Here is a 23,460-nt window from a genome sequence, read left to right on the forward strand (position 1 = left end):
TCCTCATGCTTACGTGCCCATTGTTTGTGCTTTCAGTAGTGGACAGGGGTCAGCATGGGCACCCGGAGTGGTCTGTGGCTCTGCAGCCCCTTACACAACAAACTGCGATGCACTGTGTATTCTGACACTTTTCTATCACCAGTATTATCTTCTTCAATGCAACTACAGTAGCTCCTCTGTTTGATCGGACCACATGGGCCAGACTTCGCTCCCCATGTGCATCAATGAGCCTTGGCTACTTCTACATCAACTTTGTGGACAAAATGTTCACTTGATGCTTACTATATCCCGCGGGTGCCATGATGAAGAGATAGTGTTATTCACTTCACTTGTCAGTGTTTATAATGTTATGCCTGAGTGTTGTTCAATGTTTTGAATATCTGGACTGGGTATGTTAGATTATAGCAATAAGATCTTAAAAAAGAGGTCTCTTTGAACAGACCACAAAAAAGGTTTATTTGTTTTGAATTTGAAAAGAAGCAAATCACATCCTTTCATGCAAAAGAGAGCGAGCATATTCACTTTCACTTTCATTTTCTAAACAAACTCTAATTCACAAATTAAACAATTGATAAAAGGCACAAATAACAATTTCTATCATGAGTTTCAGACAATTCTATATATTTAATCCAGATTTAAACTTGCATACAAACACACATTTGTTAATGGTAGTAACATTTGTAATTGGGAAGAGAAAAAGAAAAAATCCAAGCAATGAATTACAAGCTTGGGTCACTGTTTGTACAACTTTTAGATGCATTACATTTAGCACCACATTCATAGGAAATATTTGTAGATTATAGATGAAGTTATAGATTGTAAATTATAAAAAAGTATCATTGGTAAAATGGCAGTATTAGTAGTAGTAGTATTAGTATTAACCAATACTGAGGTTTTGGCTTTTTTTACATTTGAGAATATGTAAAAGTTTTATTTGAGGATCTTCAATACATAGACTCCAGGTCATTCACTATGAATGGCTGCTTCTCCTTAAGGACTTTATAGAATCGGGCTTTCATGGCTCTTCCTCCTGAGTCGAGAGATTCGTACAATACCCTCATTTTATCCTGTGAGGTTGATTTCTCTTTGATATAATTGTACATTTCATTGCTGATCATTCCCTTGGTTAGCAGAGTGTCTGCTATTTCCATTACCAACAAAACTCTCTGTATGAGTATGTCTCTGTGATTATCTACAAATTCAGCCTCTAAAACAGAGATAATCTTTAAATTAAATCAAATGACATTGCTGAACTGTTCTTTTCAACAGAATTCATCATAAGCACAATAATTGCAACAAATAAAAATAATTGTAAAAGTTTCAATAACAATTCTAACAATATCTTACACAATATATAAAATGTTATAATATATATATATATATATATATATATATATATATATATATATATATATATATATATATATATATATATATATATATATATATATATATAAATTATATATAATGCATAAGAATGTTGCTCACTTTACTCAGTTTGAAAGCAGCATAGGGAATTTATAAGTAAATAATGAAAATTTTAGTCATAAGTCTTACCATCACGTAGTTCATTTGGAACATTTGCTTTCCTACCAGCTGAGGTGATAAGGCAGAAAACAAGATTCAATGTCACAATACTATAATGTGATCATAAATTATATTCTAGTAAATTTAACCCCAATCTATACAGTATGTATATGAGCATCCCAGTGCTTATAAATCAGTGGTGTTTGTAAGTGTGAACTTAAAAGGCTTGGAATTTGGTAATGTTCTGGGTTAATTATAACAGGCTAAAAGCCTTTTGGCTACCTGTAAGTAAAACCTGGTGAGGCTCCCACACTTCTTGGCCAATTTCATCCAAAAGAACCAAGGTGAGATCTTGAATGTCAGTATCAAGGATCACCTCAAATGTGGGGTGATAATTTGGGCCGTAGTCATGGAGAAATGTTGCAACCTAAGCAAACCATAAACACTATTACAATCTGTCAAGAAATTATATTGTTTTCCAAAAAATAAAGTGTAGTTTACCTTTGGTTGGGATACATAAGGGAGACAGGATGGTTTGTATTTCTTTCCAGGGGTAAGTTGACATATGGAGCTGCACTGAATGTATGTGTTGTCCTTATGCTGCTTCTGCACCTTGATAAAATAAAGAAATGTTTCAATTAATTTTATGTTTGAATTAAAATTTAAAACAAATATTGGAAATATATTGAAATCAAAATCATAAAGATTACATTGTCTAAAGATTCAAAAATGTCAAACCTTAACATTTGCTAAAAAAAATAAAAAATCTGCAAAAAAACTAAAATGATAAATACATGAAGGCAGATTACCTCTTTAACTGGCACATTTCCTGGTAACAGATGGATGTAAATTTTTTCCCTTTGTTGCAGTGTTTGGTGGAAAAGAAGGACTTGGGCATTGATAGAAGTTTCTGGGGTGATCCATTTTTTTAACAGGCCAAAGAGGGACATATGTTGGACTTCTATGATCACATGTGTATTCGTCACTTTCAGGGGCTGAATAATTTCCATATTACCCTCACTGAAATGTGCCACAGTCAGTTCAGTATGATTTTTATCTGGAATACAAATTTGAACAATGCATTGCTTAAGAAGCTGTGATGGAAAAACCCAAATAGAGTAGTCATAATTAAAAATCTTTGAGTGCTCAATACTTAAATAATGAAATACTATTATAGAAATAATTAATTCAGCGATTAATCTGTATTATGTCATTACACAATGCTGCAGTTCTCTTCTATTAGGATGATTACAATCTTAACATGTAAAACTAAAAGAATCTTACCAGCATGTATTTCGCAGTGTGGGAGATATAGATAAAGGATTGAACCTTCAGAGCAGGTGATGTTGTACAGGGGTCCTGCAGGCTGGTATTTTCTGATGCCCTGCAATAGACGTCTATCCCAGGATTCTGTGGTGCAAAACACTTCCCCTTTCCCTTTCATCTCAAATATAAGGTTGGTCAATTTACAGTGAAACTGACCAGCATGAGCGCATACAAAGCTGCAGAGTAAAAGACATTCAATAAAATAAAAAACATTTTAAAATGTGTGTCTATATGTGTAAGTTTGTTTATTTTCTAAATGCTACAAAAATTCAATGAACCTCATTTTTCTAAATAACAGAATAAAACAAGTTGACAAATTGTGCAAACTTAATCTTCTTAAAAAATATTCAATGGATTTTTTCTGATATTTGCAAATTTTAAACTTCAGTAACCGAGTTCTTACTGTGGCTGTTTGTTATTTTCTCTGATGCCTCTCCCATCCCCTGATCGACTCGACTTGCATAAGGTTGACAAATGGCGGTTGTCATCTTCTATAATGACCACCTGTTTTTGAGGATTTTGTTTTTGACTAATTTAGTTTACATATGTTGTACATATATATATATATATATATATATATATATATATATATATATATATATATATATATATGAAAAAAAAATATTTAATAACCTTACCTCTTCCTTGACTTTGTAGCTCTGGTCCATAAAGCTGGGTGTTGTGATTTGACTGAACTGCCCTTTCTGCACCGTTCCTTTGTAAATCACATTGTCACCATCATCCTTTAGTGGCGTTTTCATTTTTTTACATTCTGCTTTATTAGCATTACTAGTTTGGCTCAACATAGCAGATAAATATGTTGACAAATCAGAATCCTTTCTTCTAGCTTTCCTCTCCTCTGAGATCTCTTCACTGAGGTCCTGGATTCTCTTCCTACTGTAACTAAAAATGAAAGTAAGTCAGACAGGTGCTCTTAATGCCATGGAATTGTAAAATAGTGATAAAAATACCTTGTAGGTGTAGTGATAAAAGAAGTTTCAGGTTTATTTCTAGTAGCATCAGGAGGACTGGCTGTTATTTGGATGCATGAAGAGTGACCCTTTTGCGACTAAAACACATGAATAAAAAATAAAAACAAGATGAAAAAGAAGTGTGTGGATATATTATATATGTGTATACAGTATATGATTGTGTGAATATTAATTTATACAGGTAATTCCCGATCTGTAACAGAGTCTGCAAATTATCCATAATGATGAATCCGTAAATTACAAATTAAAGCTATTAATGCTAATGAATCACGTTTTGCTTTTAGATAATATTATAAATAATATAAATAATAATATAAATTATATTTTTTCTTTACTTTCTCTCACACCATGCCTCATTTTATATATATATATATATATAAATATATCTATATATATATATATATATATATATATATATATATATATATATATATATATAAAATACAGAAAATATAGAAAATACATTATATATATATATATATATATATATATATATATATATATATATATATATATATATATATATATATATATATATAAAAAATATTTTGCATTTTATATATATATATATATATATATATATATATATATATATATATATATATATATATATATTTAAGAAGTATGAATTATGACTATGATCTTGATGAAAAATAGTAATTTAAAACCTTACCTCTTCCTTGATTTCTTTTTTGATTAACTGATTTATCTCCTTCTTTACCTGAGGATACAGCACTTTGTAGCTCTGGTCCATAAAGCTGGGTGTTGTGATTTGACTGAACTGCCCTTTCTGCACTGTTCCTTTGTAAATCACATTGTCACCATCATCCTTTAGTGGCGTTTTCATTTCTTTACAATCTGCTTTATTAGCATTACTAGTTTGGCTCAACATAGCAGATGAATATGTTGACAAATCTGGTATGTTATTATCAGAATCCTTTCTTCTAGCTTTCCACTCCTCTGAGATCTCTTCACTGAGGTCCTGGATTCTCTTCCTACTGTAACTAAAAAATGAAAGGAAGTCAGACAGGTGCTCTTAATGCCATGGAATTATAAAATAGTGATAAAAATACCTTGTAGGTGTAGTGATAAAAGAAGTTTCAGGTTTATTTCTAGTAGCATCAGGAGGACTGGCTGTTATTTGGATGCATGAAGAGTGACCCTTTTGAGACTAAAACACATGAATAAAAGATAAAAACAAGATGAAAAAGAAATGTGTGGATATATTATATATGTGTATACAGTATATGATTGTGTGAATATTAATTTATACAGGTAATTCCCGATCTGTAACAGAGTCTGCAAATTATCCATAATGATGAATCCGTAAATTACAAATTAAAGCTATTAATGCTAATGAATCACGTTTTGCTTTTAGATAATATTATAAATAATATAAATAATAATATAAATTATATTTTTTCTTTACTTTCTCTCACACCATGCCTCATTTTATATATATATATATATATATATATATATATATATATATATATATATATATATATATATATATATATATATATATATATATATAATACAGAAAATATAGAAAATACATTATATATATATATATATATATATATATATATATATATATATATATATATATATATATATATATATATATATATATATATATATATTTAAGAAGTATGAATTATGACTATGATCTTGATGCAAAATAGTAATTTAGAACCTTACCTCTTCCTTGATTTCTTTTTTGATTAACTGATTTATCTCCTTCTTTACCTGAGGATACAGCACTTTGTAGCTCTGGTCCATAAAGCTGGGTGTTGTGATTTGACTGAACTGCCCTTTCTGCACTGTTCCTTTGTAAATCACATTGTCATCATCATCCTTTAGTGGCGTTTTCATTTCTTTACAATCTGCTTCATTAGCATTACTAGTTTGGCTCAACATAGCAGATGAATATGTTGACAAATCTGGTATGTTATTATCAGAATCCTTTCTTCTAGCTTTCCTCTCCTCTGAGATCTCTTCACTGAGGTCCTGGATTCTCTTCCTACTGTAACTAAAAAATGAAAGGAAGTCAGACAGGTGCTCTTAATGCCATGGAATTATAAAATAGTGATAAAAATACCTTGTAGGTGTAGTGATAAAAGAAGTTTCAGGTTTATTTCTAGTAGCATCAGGAGGACTGGCTGTTATTTGGATGCATGAAGAGTGACCCTTTTGAGACTAAAACACATGAATAAAAGATAAAAACAAGATGAAAAAGAAATGTGTGGATATATTATATATGTGTATACAGTATATGATTGTGTGAATATTAATTTATACAGGTAATTCCCGATCTGTAACAGAGTCTGCAAATTATCCATAATGATGAATCCGTAAATTACAAATTAAAGCTATTAATGCTAATGAATCATGTTTTGCTTTTAGATAATATTATAAATAATATAAATAATAATATAAATTATATTTTTTCTTTACTTTCTCTCACACCGGGCCTCATTTTAGATCTAAACACTGACTAAATGGTTTAATATCTAAATGTATTTGTGTACACATATTTCACAGTCTAGCTTAAACGGGCATAATGCTCAAGTCAATGTTTGTGTGTCATGTTCTTTTTTTATCACAGCAACATCCTGCTGGGTAAACCGTCAGACCTGTCAGATGAACAATAAAAGCCGACTTGATAATAAAACCAAACCCTGAAACCAAACCAAACCCTTCTCTGACTAGATATAAATTAGTGTATTAATCTTGGTTTTTTTGCTACAGGTTTTTAATAGCATAAACACAGTTTGCCACAAAACTCAAAACTACAAAGCATGATTTATTCTTTAATTGGATGGATGGAATGGAAAAATACTATATATACACCAATAACCATTGTTAAAAACATCACCTGCAGTCTTTCTTCCTCCTGCAACTTCTGTTGTTTTGCACTGTTTTCAAAAAAGATACATCAGATCATATATAATTAAAAGGCATTTATTTTAGAAAAACTACTGGTTCTTATTTATTCCTCACTCTTTCTTGTATGTTTTCTTAAATGTGTGTTGTTCATCATCAGGATCCTCAGGCTCTTCTTCAACTGTACAACTCCTGAGTGAAGCAGATACTCACAGGTTTTAGAAGAAACACACACACACACACACACACACACAGAAAGACAAACACAAATATACCTGAATTTTGGGTCAGAATTCATGCGGCAGAACCAATGTTTAGGAAGCTTGTCAGCTACAATACCATCCGGAAGTTTGCGCCACTTCAGACACTCATCACACTGAACCCAGATTTGATCTGGACGCTTCCTGTAAGTTCACATAATCAAATAAATATATCTTTAAACAGTCATCAACTCAATACATGACAAGATTTTTTTTTGTTTGGTCAGAGCATGAGCATGTGAATATGGCTCACATGTGAAAAAGGCTAGTAAAAAAAATGCAACCAAATAAATCACATATGAATGTATATTTCTCATCATGCCTGTGTGTGTGTGTGTGTGTGTGTGTGTGTGTGTGTGTGTGTGTGTGTGTGTGTGTGTGTGTGTGTGTGTGTGTACGTTTTTAACTTACAGAAGATCCTCAATAGGTTCAGTGCAATGCAGGATTTTCTTATGTCTATGCCCAACTTCCTTCCAATAATGTTCAAGCTTAATACCTACACTCAGCATGGTTTTTCTGCACAGACACACAGTATTATTCTTAACCAACTGTATACATATATCTATTCACAATAACTACACTGTCTACTGATAAGCAGAATGATTAAAATATCTATTTAACTATCTGTTCTTAAAACACAGTACTCTCTGCTGTACTGCATACAATGCTATGTATGCTAAATGCTATGTATGCTATGTAATGCTATGCTAACTTGTACAAAATATAAATTTCTGCACATTTTTCATGAAAGTCATCAGTCACCTCTAAATGTTATTCAAACACACCTGTACTCTTCTGTATTATCAAAGTCCTGCTTGTTGTGAGTTGGTTTGAGATAGTTACACTCAATCACTCCAATAACACCCACTCCTGAGCTGTTGGCCTGGTAACAGAATACAATGTTTGAACACTGTAAACATCGTAAATAAAAGAAGACTGTTAGTACAGTGCCTTGCGAAAGTATTCGGGCCCCCTTGAACTTTGCGACCTTTTGCCACATTTCGGGTTTCAAACATAAAGATATAAAACTGTAACTTTTTGTGAAGAATCAACAACAAGTGGGACACAATCATGAAGTGGAACGAAATTTATTGGATATCTCAAACTTTTTTAACAAATAAAAAACTGAAAAATTGGGCGTGCAAAATTATTCAGCCCCTTTACTTTCAGTGCAGCAAACTCTCTCCAGAAGTTCAGTGAGGATCTCTGAATGATCCAATGTTGACCTAATTGACTAATGATGATAAATAGAATCCACCTGTGTGTAAACAAGTCTCCGTATAAATGTAACTGTGATAGTCTCAGAGGTCCGTTCAAAGCACAGAGAGCATCATGAAGAACAAGGAACACACCAGGCAGGTCCGAGATACTGTTGGGGAGAAGTTTAAAGCCGGATTTGGATACAAAAAGATTTCCCAAGATTTAAACATCCCAAGGAGCACTGTGCAAGCGATAATATTGAAATGGAAGAAGTATCAGACCACTGCAAATCTACCAAGACCTGGCCGTCCCTCTAAACTTTCAGCTCATACAAGGAGAAGACTGATTAGAGATGCAGCCAAGAGGCCCATGATCACTCTGGATGAACTGCAGAGATCTACAGCTGAGGTTGGAGACACTGTCCATAGGACAACAATCAGTCGTATACTGCACAAATCTGGCCTTTATGGAAGAGTGGCAAGAAGAAAGCCATTACTTAAAGATATCCATAAAAAGTGTCGTTTAAAGTTTGCCACAAGCCACCTGGGAGACACACCAAACATGTGGAAGAAGGTGCTCTGGTCAGATGAAACCAAAATCCAACTTTTTGGCAACAATGCAAAACGTTATGTTTGGCGTAAAAGCAACACAGCTTATCACCCTGAACACACAATCCCCACTGTCAAACATGGTGGTGGCAGCATCATGGTTTGGGCCTGCTTTTCTTCAGCAGGGACAGGGAAGATGGTTAAAATTGATGGAAAGATGGATGGAGCCAAATACAGGAACAATCTGGAAGAAAACCTGATGGAGTCTGCAAAAGACCTGAGACTGGGATGGATATTTGTCTTCCAACAAGACAATGATCCAAAACATAAAGCAAAATCTACAATGGAATGGTTCACAAATAAACATATCCAGGTGTTAGAATGGCCAAGTCAAAGTCCAGACCTGAATCCAATCGAGAATCTGTGGAAAGAACTGAAAACTGCTGTTCACAAATGCTCTCCATCCAACCTCACTGAGCTCGAGCTGTTTTGCAAGGAGGAATGGGAAAAGATTTCAGTCTCTCGATGTGCAAAACTGATAGAGACATACCCCAAGCGACTTACAGCTGTAATCGCAGCAAAAGGTGGCGCTACAAAGTATTAACTTTGGCTGGGGGCTGAGGGGGGCTGAATAATTTTGCACGCCCAATTTTTCAGTTTTTTATTTGTTAAAAAAGTTTGAAATATCTAATAAATTTCGTTCCACTTCATGATTGTGTCCCACTTGTTGTTGATTCTTCACAAAAAATTACAGTTTTATATCTTTATGTTTGAAGCCTGAAATGTGGCAAAAGGTCGCAAAGTTCAAGGGGGCCGAATACTTTCGCAAGGCACTGTATATACCAAAGGCATATCAAATTAATAAATGTATGATTTATAGGGATGACCTCAGATAGTCAAAGATTCAATGCTTTGATAGGAGGAGCAACCTCACCATCAAATCTTCGCAGAGGTGTTATGAAATGAGGATCATGTCCTTTTGGATATATTGCGGTGCTCAATGTCTGATTTCACAGTGAACTACCATTTTTTACTGGACATAGGAGCATCTTGGTGTCAGGGATTTAAATATTTAACAATGTCTTGTTTACTCTGTAAAGTTAAATTATGTTCAAATTTAATTTTGTGGATACATTTTATATAGTTTTTTTGGTCATTAATGTTGCTGTACTTACAGTGTGTTCGCACAGGCAATCTAGCCATTTTAATTTGATTTGCTGATATGTGAACTTCAAATTATTTTTTATTTGTTTGTTTTTTTGCTCATGCTGAGTAATTGGCAAAAGTTCAAATTATAGCAACTGCAACAGTTATATAGCACTATTTAGTAATATTTTCTTTATATCACCACTAAAAGCTGATGAAATGAAGCAGACTATTGTGTGGATAAAAGGATAAACATTCACTTGCTAACACACGGACACAGCTGTATAAAAGAATATGTGCAAAAGTTGGGGAACCCCTGAAAAAAATGACATATTCTCTTGATTATTTAAGTAAAGCTTCTTCTTTTTCTTTCGGCTGCTCCCATTAGGGGTCGCCACAGCGGATCATCCGTCTCCATACCACCCTGTCCTCTACATCTGCCTCTTTTACACCAACTACCTGCATGTCTTCCCTCACCACATCCATGAACCTCCCCCTTGGTCTTCCTCTTTTCCTCCTTCCTGGTGGCTCCATCCTCAGCATTCTCCTACCAATATAATTCATGTCCCTCCTCTGCACATGTCCAAACCATCTCAATCTCGCCTCCCTCACCTTGTCACCAAAACATCCAACATGCGCTGTCCCTCTAATAAACTCATTTCTAATCTTGTCCATCCTCGTCACTCCCAACGAAAACCTTAACATCTTCAGCTCTGCTACCTCCAGCTCCGCCTCCTGCCTTTTAATCAATGCCACTGTCTCTAATCCATACAACTTCGCAGGTCTCACCACAGTCCTATAAACTTTCCCTTTCATTCTTGCAGCTACTCTACTATCACAAATCACTCCTGTCACTCTTCTCCACCCACTCCACCCTGCCTGCACTCTTTTCTTCACTTCCCTAACACACTCTCCATTACTTTGCACTGTTGACCCCAGGTACCTGAACTCCTCCACCTTCTTCACCTTTTCTCCCTGTAACTGCACCACTCCACTGCCCTCCCTCTCATTTACGCATATATACTCAGGCTCTTCTCAACCTGCTCACTACTCTCACCACAAATCACAATATCATCCGCAAACATCATAGTCCAGGGAGACTCCTGTCTGACCTCGTCCGTCAACCTGTCCATCACCACTGCAAACAAGAAAGGGCTCAGGGCCGATCCTTGATGCAGTCCAACCTTCACCTTGAACCAGTCTGTCGTTCCTACTGCACACTTCACTGCTGTCACACTGTCCTCATACATGTCCTGCACCACCCTCACATACTTCTCTGACACACCTGACTTCCTCATACAATACCACAACTCCTCTCTTGGCACCCTGTCGTACGCTTTCTCTAAATCCACAAATACACAATGCAGCTCCTTCTGTCCTTCTCTATACTTCTCCATCAACGTTCTCAAAGCAAATAAGGCATCTGTGGTGCTCTTCCTCGGCATGAAACCATACTGTTGCTCACAGATGGTCACCTCTTCTCTCAGCCTGGCTTCCACTACTCTTTCCCATAACTTCATGGTGTGGCTGATCAACTTTATTCCCCTGTAGTTACTGCAGGTCTGCACATCTCCCTTATGCTTAAAGATCGGTACCAGCACACTCCTTCTCCATTCCTCAGGCATCCTCTAACCTTCCAAAATCTTGTTAAACAATCTGGTTAAAAACTCCACTGCCATCTCTCCTAAACATCTCCACGCTTCTACCGGTATGTCATCTGGTCCAACCGACTTTCCACTCTTCATCCTCTTAATCGCTGCTCTCACTTCCTCCTTACTAATCTTATCCACTTCCTGCTTTACTAACTCCACATCATCCAACCTTCTCTCTCTCTCATTTTCCTCGTTCATCAGCTGCTCAAAATACTCCCTCCATCTTCTCAACACACTCTCCTCACTAGTCAACACATTTCCATCTCCATCCTTTATTGCTCTAACTTGCAACACATCCTTCCCAGCTCGATCTCTCTGCCTGGCCAATCGGTACAAATCCTTTTCTCCTTCCTTAGTGTTCAACCTCTCATACAGCTCCTCGTATGCCTTTTCCTTGGCTTTCGCCACATCCCTCTTTACCTGCTGCCGCATCTCCTTGTACTCCTGCCTACTTTTCTCATCACCCTGTCGATCCCACTTCTGTTTTGTTAACCTCTTTCCCCTTATGCTCCCCTGCACTTCCTCATTCCACCACCACGTCTCCTTGTCTTCCTTTCTATTTCCAGATGTCACACCAAGTACCTTTCTAGCTGCCTCCCTCATCACTAGTTTCCCAATCATTCAGCACCTCTTCACCACCACCGAGCCTCTGTCTGACCTCTTCCCTGAACCTCACACTACAGTCTTCCTCCTTCAGTTTCCACCATCTTATTCTTCTTTCAGTCCTTACTCTCCTCCTCTTCTTCTTCGCCTCCAAAACCATCCTACAGACCACCATCCGATGCTGTCTAGCTACACTGTCCCCTGACAGCACCTTACAGTCTCCAATCTCCTTCAGGTTGCATCTCCTACATAGAACATAGTCCACCTGTGTGCACCTTCCTCCACTCTTATACGTCACCCTATGATCCTCCTTCTTCTTAAAATAAGTGTTCACCACTGCCATTTTCATCCTTTTAGCAAAATCTACCACCATCTGCCCTTCCACATTTCTCTCCTTTAGGCCATACCTACCCATAACCTTCTCATCACCTCTGTTCCCCTCACCTACATGTCCATTAAAGTCTGCCCCAATCACCAATCGTTCATTTCTAGGGACACCATCTACCACTTCATCTAACTCACTCCAGAATCTTTCCTTCTCCTCCATCTCACAGCCGACTTGTGGAGCATAGGCACTGATGACATTTATCATCATCCCTTCAACTTCCACCTTCACGATCATCACCCTATCAGAAACTCTCTTCACCTCCACTACACTCTTACTGTACTCTTCCTTCAGAATCACCCTTACACCATTTCTCTTTCCATCCACACCATGATAGAACAGTTTAAACCCACCTCCAATGTTTCTGGCCTTACTCCCTTTCCACTTGGTCTCCTGAACACACAACATATCTACCTTTCTCCTCTCCATCATATCAGCTATCTCTCTCCCTTTACCAGTCATAGTGCCAACATTTAAAGTACCAACCCGAACCTCCACTCTCCTACACTTTTCCTTTCCCTGTCGCCTCTGTAGGCGTCTTCCTCCTCTCCTCCTCCTCCTTCGGCCAACAGTAGCCCAATTTCCACCGGTACCCTGTTGGCTAACGATACCTGTGGCGGTCGTTGTTAACCCGGGCCTCGACCGATCCGGTATGAAATTCTTATTCGTGACCCGCATATTTGATTTGGCACATGTTTTACGCTGGATGCCCTTCCTAACGCAACCCTCCCCATTTATCCGGGCTTGGGACCGGCACTAAGACTGCACTGTCTTGTGCCTCCCTAATGGCTGGGTTGATTATTTAAGTAAAGCAAATGAACAAAATGTCTTCAGAAAAAAATATTAAACTGTATGATTCTTACCTTGCGTTGACAAGGAACACGTTCATAAGCTTTGATGAGCCGATTTTTGTGATACATCATTAATCCGTAGTGCTCTTTGCACTTTGTGTTGTAGCCAAATGTGATCTTTATTGTTTTTCCCTAAGATAAAGACTTAAGGATCACAGCATTTAAAATATTTGCAAACTCAGTAGGTAGGTTGTTCCAAACATTTTGGAGAAGTGTGATGTAGGCTGCCTCAAATCCTTCTGTCTCTTCATGTAATCTCCGGCAAACTTGATGATGTTGAGATCAAGACTTTATGGTTGCTATTACTATATATACTTCTAGTTTTCTATATATTTGGGGCCAATCAGACACCTCCCTGATGGTACTGCTTTGAAGATTTGGTCAGGATGAATGGTGTCCCCAATGCTAAGAAATAAATTCAAATACTTATCCATCATGCAGTACATCAGACACCTCCGGGGGGGCTAAAACTTTAGCTTCACTGTTGTCTGCAGACATTAATTATTGTACAGTTTTTCAGGGATTCGGCAAACAAACGTAGCCCCCTTCTACAGCCAAAGATTTTCACTTATAAGTCTAGAGCACCTGTTGCTATTCTTCTGCACCCTAGCTCCTTATTTCCGTGCATAGGAAAAATAGATCTGAATCATTTAGCCTTGTTTCCATGTTGGAGGAACGGCCTTTTGGGCACAATTCTTCCATGAAGACCAGACTTCTATGGACATATGAATGTATTGTACCTGGGTCCCACCTGTTCTTTGCTGATGGCACCACTGGATATATTCTAATATCTAAGGGATGACGCATGATGTGTCTTTCAATTGCTGCATTAAGTTTCCTAGGTTGACCACTGCATCTACAGACCCAAACATTGCCTGTTTTTTTGGGGGGTTTTCTAATAGCCAATATCCAATAGCTTAAACAGCACATCTTGAACCCCCAGTCTGTTTTGAAATCTTTCTCTGGTGGAGACCTTTTTAATGGACTATAACTACCTTGTGTCTTGTTGTTGTTCTTCTTCTTTCAGCTTCTCCTATTAGGGGTTTCCTTCCTCTCTTCCTCCTTTCTGGCAGCTCCATCCTTAACATTTACCCAATGTCCCTCCTCAGCACATTTCCAAACCATCTCAATCGTGCCTCTCTCACTTTGTCTGCAATCTCAACATCTTCAGCTCTGCTACCTCCAACTCCACCTCCTGTCTTTTACTCAGTGCTACTGTTTCTAAACCATACAACATCGCAGGTCTCACCACAGTCCTATAAACTTTCCCTTTCACTCTTGCAGATACTCTTCTATCACATACCTTGTGTCTTTTTGCTGTGCTCAATCTTGCAATGGTGTATGACATGATATGTGACATGTGACTGTCTTACACAACCTCACCTTGGTAGAAGAGTTTGGCTGTGTCTCCCCAGTTTGAGGCTTCTACACAGTTTCTCTTTCAACTTTAAATCTGTGTATTATTAAATATATATTTTTGTTCTGCCTTCTAATATTTGCAAAAGGATACAAGACCGAGAGGTTTGTATGAGTCCTTGGAGACATGTGCCAGGCTTTTAGTGATAAACTGAGTTTCTACCTTCTGCCTTCGAATGATAATCTGCATTCTTGGCTTTAGGTACAGGATACTGCAGTATGCCTAGATAAAGAGAATTTTATAAATAACTTATGCATAGGCCTATCTATCAATCCAGATATATTTCATAACATTTTTGTAAAAAAAATTCAAAATGTGCAGAGAATTTTATCTAGAGTGTATTGCCTTTTTTGGACTAGTTGCTTTGAATCTGAATTTCACCAAAATAAAAAAGTCATGAATTTAAGCCTAAAGTCAGGTTTCTGAAGCCCTATTATGTCACTGAACTAAGCCATTTAATTTTTTAAGAAATTGAAAATTCTAAATAAAAACTCATAATAAATAAAAAAGATTTTATAATATAATAAAAAATTCTTACCCGCAATGAATATTCACTCTCTGGCATCCATTTTTCAGCTTCTAGTTGCTGCTTTTTCGTATTCCTAGTTCTCTGGTACACATCAAAAGGGATCTGGATGTCATAGTCGTCCCGAGTGAAGTCAAACTCTAATTCACCTGAATGAGTTCTGCAGCCAAATAATTTAACATAAAACCAAAGGAATAAATTACTGTAAAATTGTTCCAAAGTGTGAACCAAAGTTATTGCTTTCTGCTCTTAGTAATTTACCTCGTCTAAAATAATTGCAGCATTCACTGTCACACTAACATTTATATTATTATCTATGTAATAAGTGCATTATTTTTGTATAATAGCACATATTATATGAATCTGACGAATTATGTCATGAATCTAATTAAATCACAGTGATTTGAAAAACCTTGAACGGTTATACTAAATGTTGTGGAAGGTCTGAAAGACAAGTTACTTTCTGTTACTACAGGAAACCATAAACTATTCTGTCCTGAAAACATTCCTGTGCTAATATTCTCCTAAACGCACCATGAAACAGTGGTTACAACAAAGACTTTTTTCATAAAACTTAAGTGAATGTCTTCCAATCAAGAATATATATTTTTTGTAATTGCATGTACAGTCCAGTGCAAAGGTTTTAGCCAGGTGTGAAAAGATTCTGAGAGAAAAAATTAAGAATGCTTATAAAATAAAATAATAACCACAGATTTTCTGTTGATGAAGGCTGCCTCAAATCCTTCACATTCTGGTTGAGGTCTATACCTAAAGTATACATTTCAATAGATTTAATTTTAATACATATTGCCTTAAATTTGCCTTTTATTTAATTCTTTCTATATCACCCTTCAGTTCAGTACATCCCCATGTCTCACATTTTGTTTGCCTTTCTATTAGATGATGTTACAGCTACATAATATAATAATACAGCAACATAATAAATAGATGCTTGTCTTAATTTACCTTAATCTTAATTCTGTCACAACAGGTCGATATTCTTGGCCCTAGTCATACATTTACAGTGTAACAATACAGTGTAAACACTGACATATCAATATGACATATTCTATTATCTCAATCAAAGTTTGTTAAAATTACAGAACTGTCCAAATAAACAATCATTATATACAATTAAATCCTGGATTAATTGCAGCCTTCAACAAACTGAATGTGAAATTAAGGCAATTTTAACATTAGTCAAGACAATAACCTACATGAACAAGGACAATGTCTGGAACAAGTGTATACAAATAGGTCAACCACCTTGTATTGGGGCAGCTAGAAAGATTAATAATGAAAAAGTTAATATACTCAGTTCAAAAGATGTTTAGAAAAAAAGTAGGCATATATACATATTTTACAACAGATGTTTTGTCTTGTCAAGTACACAACTTTTGAAATCCTAGAAAAAATATTTCCAACTTGAACAAATCAGTAAACAATCCAACATGCAATCCAACATGCCTGTAAACACTTTGCCACCTTTGCTAAAGTGTCCAAATTCTGCCAACAATGCCACATAGTATTTCTTTTAATCTACAAGACTCTTAATGAAAAAGCTATTTATAAATTCTTGGATGTCAACCATTATTGTGGTATTAAAAGTACCAGACTTAAGCAAGTTTTGTCTTGCTTAGGTGTCCAGATTGCCAGCAATTATGTAGATCACAATGCTGTTTTGTTGGGCATACAGTAAAGCTTCAGATAAGCAAAGGCAGATATCTAATGTGGGAGTCATGTTTCTGATGGAATAAATGCAGTTGAGTGATACCACAGAATGCTTTGAACAATAAAAAAAACATCTGTGCTCTACAAGGAAGAGAAAACTGTTGGGTGAAAAAACTAATGCAAACATTGCATTGTTGTATTATGAACTCGTGTTTCCACATCATTGTGAGCAATTTTGTCTAACAATTTTTGACACACCTGCCCAAAGCTCATTTTAGATGAGCTTAGAGGATGTGGGGTCACTGAGGGGAAACACACAGTCTCAATAATAACATGCACAAAAATGAAATGCATTTTGGGTCTGACCAACTTTATTGTTAAGTTATAGTAACTATAAGTTGTTCTATTTCTCAAAGATTTTAAGCTAAGATTTTTACTTAGAAAATTCTTTAGGCTTATATCAATCATATCTTTTTTCTAACACTATATTACAACACTATATTAAGAAATTTCTGCATGTTCACCTGCGTAGGTTCCAGATGATGATGCGGGTTCCACTTGAGTTTCTGTGCAACCCATCAATGACATTAAACTCAGACAGCAATTCTTCCATGGTGTTAAACAAAGAATAGGTCAGGATATCCTGAAGACTTTTTGCATGCTCCGGTGCAGCACTGAGTAATCAATGAGGTTAAGAACCAAAAGAGAAGCAAAATTTGATCTATTTTAGTTATTAAATATATGCTTTAAAATTAAGAAATTAAGAATATGGCTGTTTAAGCTGGTAGGATATAAACGTTCCTGTCATACAATTTTCTCTGTTTCTAGGTAAAGGATATCAGTCTGTCCATTGTTGGTAAACATTACAATAGGCACTAAGACATGCTGTGCTCCTGTTTTCTCGAGGTAAGTCTGTGACAGGAGACCCACACACATGGTGTTGGCTTTCTTTGAGAACACGATGGCATCCTTCCCCAAACGCATGGAGCCCGACTTAAATCCATTACCATAAAAACCGACTGGAACATGACCTCTTACTGTCTTCTTATCGCTGAAGCCAAAACTGAGAGTGAGAGAGAGAGAGAGAGAGAGAGAGAGAGAGAGAGAGAGAGAGAGAGAGAGAGAGAGAGAGAGAGAGAGAGAAAGAGAGAGAATGTTTGAACAAGACTGCAACTATTGTCAGCAAAACAACGGACCATTCAGTGTTTGTTTAATGTGTGCTTTATTGTTTTGTTATGTCCAGTTACCTTCTAAATAATAACACAAACTTCATGAACACACTCCTACCTAAGCAATTTGTACATCGTATCATAGTCCATGCCTTTTCCATTATCCATGAAGATGAGGCAGTCCTTGCCGTCGAAATCAGTTTTATCAATCCAGAATTGTTTTGCACTGACATCTGGGTCATAAGCATTGTCTAAAATGGGGGGAAAAACAAAACTTGAAATAACTCATACTATCCATGCTAAATATCTCCAGCCACCTCTTTATTCTGCTCATAGTAGTGGCATATCTATATTTATATGTGGCCGTTGCAATGATATGCAGAAGACCAACAAATTTCACTGTGGTTGTTTTATTCCAATTAACTATATATATATATATATATATATATATATATATATATATATATATATATATATATATATATATATATATATATATATATATATATATATATATATATGTAAGAAGATAAGTGAGGAGTTAAATAAACCAAAATTACAGAACAAATATTATTTAACACAAATATATATATTTGGGGGGTTGGGTGTTTGTGGTTTTTTTGTCTTTAAAGTTACAGAATCAGAATCAGAAATAGCTTTATTATCAAGTATGTTTACACGCACAAGGAATTTGACTTGGTGACAGGAGCTTCCAGTGCAGAAGAAAGCAGCATAGTGCAGCATAGTGCAGACACACATAGGAATACACAGTGAAGATGGAATACAGTGGTCTCCCCGGAACTCACGGGGGTTACGTTCTAAGACCTAAAACCTAAGCTTATTGGTAACTCTTGGATATGTGCATATTCATAAAGAGTTGGTAATGATACAAAACAATATAAAACAATTTAAATAACAATGTAAATTCAAATGAAAGAGAAAGCTCAGTTAAACAAGAAACACTCTAAAAAAATATAGCAGACGTCAGATAACTCTGCCCATCAAGCTACAAAAGAACAGACCCGAGATGATAGTGAACAGCTCTCTCTTCTACACAGCATAGTCAACGATGAAGAAGTTTTCTTCTAGACTTGGTGTAGCTAAGGCTGCATTTACACTTGGCATTAAAATGCAATCACCATGATCCTATTAAGAAGATCGGTTCCCCTTCAGGAACTCGAGCTGCGTCGAAACGCTATGGGAACGCCCCTGCGTGACCGCGTTTTGAACCACGTGTGTAATCTGACCAATAGGCGTTTGGAACGTGACGTCATCAGCGGGCGACGTCACGTAAACAGGAAGCTACAAATGGCTGCGAGATGGACAAGACGCTAGCTTCTGCTCGTTCAGGTAAGCGCTGTTTCGTTGTGTTTTTCTGATCAAGTGATGGCTGGCAGACAGAATTACCATACGTGCGTTCATCCGAGTCCGCGTATTATTACCGGTAAGGATTCCCATGATCGGTGTGTTGTTTGACTGGGAGTGGAGCATGCACAACCGGCTCTCGAAGGAGTCGATTGCTCGCATTGTAGCCGCATGGCTATGCGCACCATTCACTCCCGGAGAGCGCTCTTTGAGAAGAGCTCTCTCCCTCGCGGCTCTGGTCCTGCTTTCGCCGAGGCACGCCGGCGCCGGCGCTCATGGGGTTCGCAGGCCGATTTAGCAGCGGAGCTGGAGTCAGATGAGTCCGCTTCGCTTCGGCTGCTGAATCGAGCTCCTGCTCTCTCAGACTTCTCGGGGTCGTGACGCAAGCCGTAGCTAAGCTGGATCTAGCTTCGCCGGTGGAGCAGCAGATACAGCGCGCACCCAGTAAGCTGGATGAGCATTTTCTGCGTCCTGTGTCACTTCCTCAGCGCCGGGCCTGCCGTTTTTTTCCCGATCTGCACACCGAGGTGTCCAGATCCTGGGAAACCCCATACTCAGTGCGTACTTCTTCCCGCCACTCCTCACTCTACGCGAACGTGGTCGGGGCTAAGGCATGCGGCTACGGGGCGATGTCAGGTGTGGAAGAGACGCTAGCCAGCTATCGCTCTCCTAGCGTAGCATCGTCACTGAAGGCTCCGGTGTTCCCTACGAAGCCGCTACGTGCTACATTGGCTTTGGCAGGGAAGGCTTACACAGCAGCAGGTCAGGCTGCGGGTTGTCTCCACACCATGGATGTGTTGCAGGCATACCAGGCTGACCTGCTACGTGATTTGGATGAGGGACTTAGCTCTGGGGCCGCTGATATTAAGGAGTTGCCTTGCGCTGCCGACTTAACCCTTCGGGCCACAAAACACACGGCGCTGGCCGTTGGTCGGTCCATGGCGGCCCAGGTGGCCACAGAGAGGCATCTGTGGCTCACCTTGTCTGACCTCCCAGACAAGGATCGAGCTGTGCTCTTAAACGCACCGATGGCTCCTCCTGGCCTGTTTGGCGACACTGTGACGGCGGTCGTGAACAGATTTCAGGAGTCTAAAAAGCAGTCGGCTGCGTTTCAGCAGTACCTCCCTCACCGGTCTCGTGGGGCTGGTCGGTGGCAGCCCCAGCCTGGTCCTTCCGGGCACCGCGAAGCCCAGAAACAGAGGCCCAAAAAGGAGCAGGATGACCTGAGGGCCATGGGCTGTGGTGCGGAGACGGTGTACCATAGGGGGGCAGTGTACACCTCATGCTACGGTGCCCGTCCCTCCCCTGCACCACCAGGAGGGTGGGCCGTTGGCTCTGCCACAGTATGTGCTTCAGAGCACGGCCCCCCTTCAGCGGGCGTCTCCCTCCACTTCCACCCAAAGTCTCTGTACGGATGGGGGAGACCCGCCGCCTCTCACGAGGTGTCATCAGCTGCAGGGCCCCGCCCCAGCTGCTCTGAGTGGGTCAGAGGCCAGCCCTGAGGGGCTGGTTCCCCTGAGGAACTTTCTGGTGGCTTGGGAGGGGCTGCCAGAAGTCTCCCGGTGGGTCCTGCGGACTACAGAGGGCGGTTACGTGATTCAGTTTCCTTCCTCTCCTCCCCGTTTCAACGGGATGTGTCCCACCCTGGTGGGACCTGAGCAGGCTCTGGTCCTGGAACAAGAAGTACGCACACTCCTGGGGAAAGGGGCCATCGAGGTAGTTCCCCCCTCGGTTCAAGAGTCAGGCTTCTACAGCCCGTACTTCGTTGTTCCGAAGAAGGATGGCGGGTTGCATCCCATTCTAGATCTTCGCTCCTTGAACCGCTCTCTCAGGAGGCTCAGGTTCAGGATGCTCACCCTCAAGGGGGTCGTTAATCAGATCAGGTCCGGGGACTGGATCGTCACTATAGATCTGAAGGACGCATACTTTCACATCTCTATCCTTCCTGCACACAGCAGGTTCCTGAGGTTCGCTTTCGGGGCCGTGGCATACCAATATCGGGTCCTCCCGTTCGGCCTGGCACTCTCACCCCGCACCTTCACGAAATGCGTCGATGCAGCACTGACCCCGTTGCGGCTCCAGGGCATCCGCGTTTTGAATTACAGCGACGATTGGTTGATCCTGGCTCATACAGAGCATCAGGTGATTCGGCATCGAGATGTCGTCCTCGCCTGCATGAAGGTGCTCGGGTTTTGGCTAAACGCCAGCAAAAGCATGCTTTCTGAGTGGCCACTCCGCCCAGGGTCTAAAGGAGCGGCCCATGTCTCTAATGGCACATAAATTGCCTGGAGATGATGGCAGTGTTTTTGGGGTTAAAGCACTTCCTCCCGGACCTGAGAGATCACCATGTATGTATCAACCACCAGAGGGGTCTACGATCTTGCCCCTTGTACAAGCTAGCGTGAACGGTCCTCTTGTGGTCTCGGGACAGGCTCCTATCTTTGAGGGCCATTTACATCCTGGGACGGTTGAATGTCAGAGCAGACGCCCCTTTAGAGGCAGGGGCCGCGGCCTGGGAAATGGCGTCTTCACCCCAAGGTGGTGGAGCTCATATGGCGGAGGTTCTACAGAGCCCAGGTGGGTTTTTTTGCGACCCAGTAAACCTTGCACTGTTTCCTCTGGTTCTCTCTCTCTCACCCAGCCCCGTTAGGGCTGGATGCCATGGTACAGTCGTGGCCGAGGCTACGCCTGGACGCCTTTCCCCTGATCGCTCTGCTCCCTGGAGTTCTGAGGAGAGTTCGCTGGGATGAAGTCCGTCTCCTCCTGGTAGCGCCTCGATGGCCTGGCAAGCCATTGTTTGCGGATCTGGTGTCCCTGCTCGAGGGCCCTCCGTGAGAAATTCCTAACAGGAGGGATCTCCTCTCACAGGCGGGCGGAACCCTGGTTCACCCCCGCCCAGAGTTGAGGAGTCTGGGGCTGGGGCCCCTGAGGGGGCGCAGTTCGTAGCGGCTGGTCTCTCTACCGAGGTAGTTGACACCCTTCTCCACTCCAGAGCTCCCTCCACGAGGAGGTCGTATGCCGCACGATGGCAACTGTTCACGTCTTGGTGCGAGCACCATGGCCTGGAACCTGTTAACTGCCTGATCGGTTCGGTTCTGGAGTTCCTACAGGAACAGTTTTCCGCAGGGTTAACCCCCTCGACCCTGAAGGTTTACGTGTCCGCCATCGCGGCATATGGCACCTGCCTGCGGGGCAGCCACTGGGTAGGCACCCGCTGGTGACATGTTTCCGGAGTATCCGGAGGCTGAGGCCCGGGACGTGACTCAGAGTGCCTGTCTGGGATCTGGCAGTTGTGCTGGCGGCTCTGTCTGAGCCCCCCTTCGACCCATTAGCTTAGGTTTCTGTCTATTAAGACCACCTTCCTATTGGCGATTTCCTCCCTGAAGAGGATCGGGGATCTGCAGGCTCTGTCCGTGGCCCGTCTCGCCTGGAGTTTGCCCCTGGCCAGGGCATTTCTATATCTGAAACCTGAGTACGTACCTAAGGTGCCTTCGGCTCCCTCACGTCCTGTCGTGTTGCAGGCATTCTGCCCTCCCCTGTTTACAGCCCCCGAACAGGAGCGACAGCACCGGCTTTCCTCCGCAGGACGACTTGTCTGCTATGGCCCTAACAGGAAAGGTTTCCCGGCCAATAAGCAGACTTTGAGCAGATGGGTAGTGGATGCGATTGTGTCGGCTCACGAGTCCTCTGGCCTCCCCGCCCCACTCGGGGTCTGAGCTCACTCCACCCGGAGTGTGGCGGCCTCTACGGCCTGGTCCGCTGGAGTGTCACTCCAGGACATCTGTGACGCTGCGGGTTTGACCACCCCGCTGACCTTTGTCAGGTTCTATGACCTTGACCTTAGAGCCACCCCGTGCTCCTCTGTCCTACGTGCTAGTGCCGAGGCCCTCACTCTCTAGGCAGGGTCTGGTTAGTGTGGCGTGATTGGACACT

At 40.0% G+C, this 23,460-nt stretch overlaps 1 protein-coding gene across 1 annotated transcript in view; it reads right to left on the minus strand.

The window, feature by feature from the left end:
• Positions 1–431: 431 nt before the first annotated feature.
• The window catches only part of LOC310723634 (uncharacterized protein), a 31,905-nt gene continuing 8,876 nt past the window's right edge, over positions 432–23,460 (minus strand). Inside the window, exons 3-22 of the mRNA XM_083536965.1 lie at positions 18,281–18,413; positions 17,833–18,056; positions 17,518–17,671; positions 15,335–15,482; positions 14,890–15,018; positions 13,392–13,511; positions 7,780–7,877; positions 7,406–7,510; positions 7,010–7,138; positions 6,852–6,926; positions 6,727–6,766; positions 4,919–5,016; positions 4,519–4,849; positions 3,257–3,357; positions 2,812–3,029; positions 2,337–2,584; positions 2,029–2,139; positions 1,810–1,954; positions 1,558–1,596; positions 432–1,207 (exon numbers count right to left, since the gene is read on the minus strand). Of these exons, the coding sequence (XP_083393091.1) occupies positions 945–1,207; positions 1,558–1,596; positions 1,810–1,954; positions 2,029–2,139; positions 2,337–2,584; positions 2,812–3,029; positions 3,257–3,357; positions 4,519–4,849; positions 4,919–5,016; positions 6,727–6,766; positions 6,852–6,926; positions 7,010–7,138; positions 7,406–7,510; positions 7,780–7,877; positions 13,392–13,511; positions 14,890–15,018; positions 15,335–15,482; positions 17,518–17,671; positions 17,833–18,056; positions 18,281–18,413 (2,909 nt within the window). The 3' untranslated portion in view covers positions 432–944. The remainder of the gene's footprint in view (positions 1,208–1,557; positions 1,597–1,809; positions 1,955–2,028; positions 2,140–2,336; positions 2,585–2,811; positions 3,030–3,256; positions 3,358–4,518; positions 4,850–4,918; positions 5,017–6,726; positions 6,767–6,851; positions 6,927–7,009; positions 7,139–7,405; positions 7,511–7,779; positions 7,878–13,391; positions 13,512–14,889; positions 15,019–15,334; positions 15,483–17,517; positions 17,672–17,832; positions 18,057–18,280; positions 18,414–23,460) is intronic.

This window comes from Silurus aristotelis (assembly GCF_946808225.1).
Source record: "Silurus aristotelis genome assembly, chromosome: 3".
In the NCBI taxonomy this organism is placed as follows: domain Eukaryota; kingdom Metazoa; phylum Chordata; class Actinopteri; order Siluriformes; family Siluridae; genus Silurus; species Silurus aristotelis.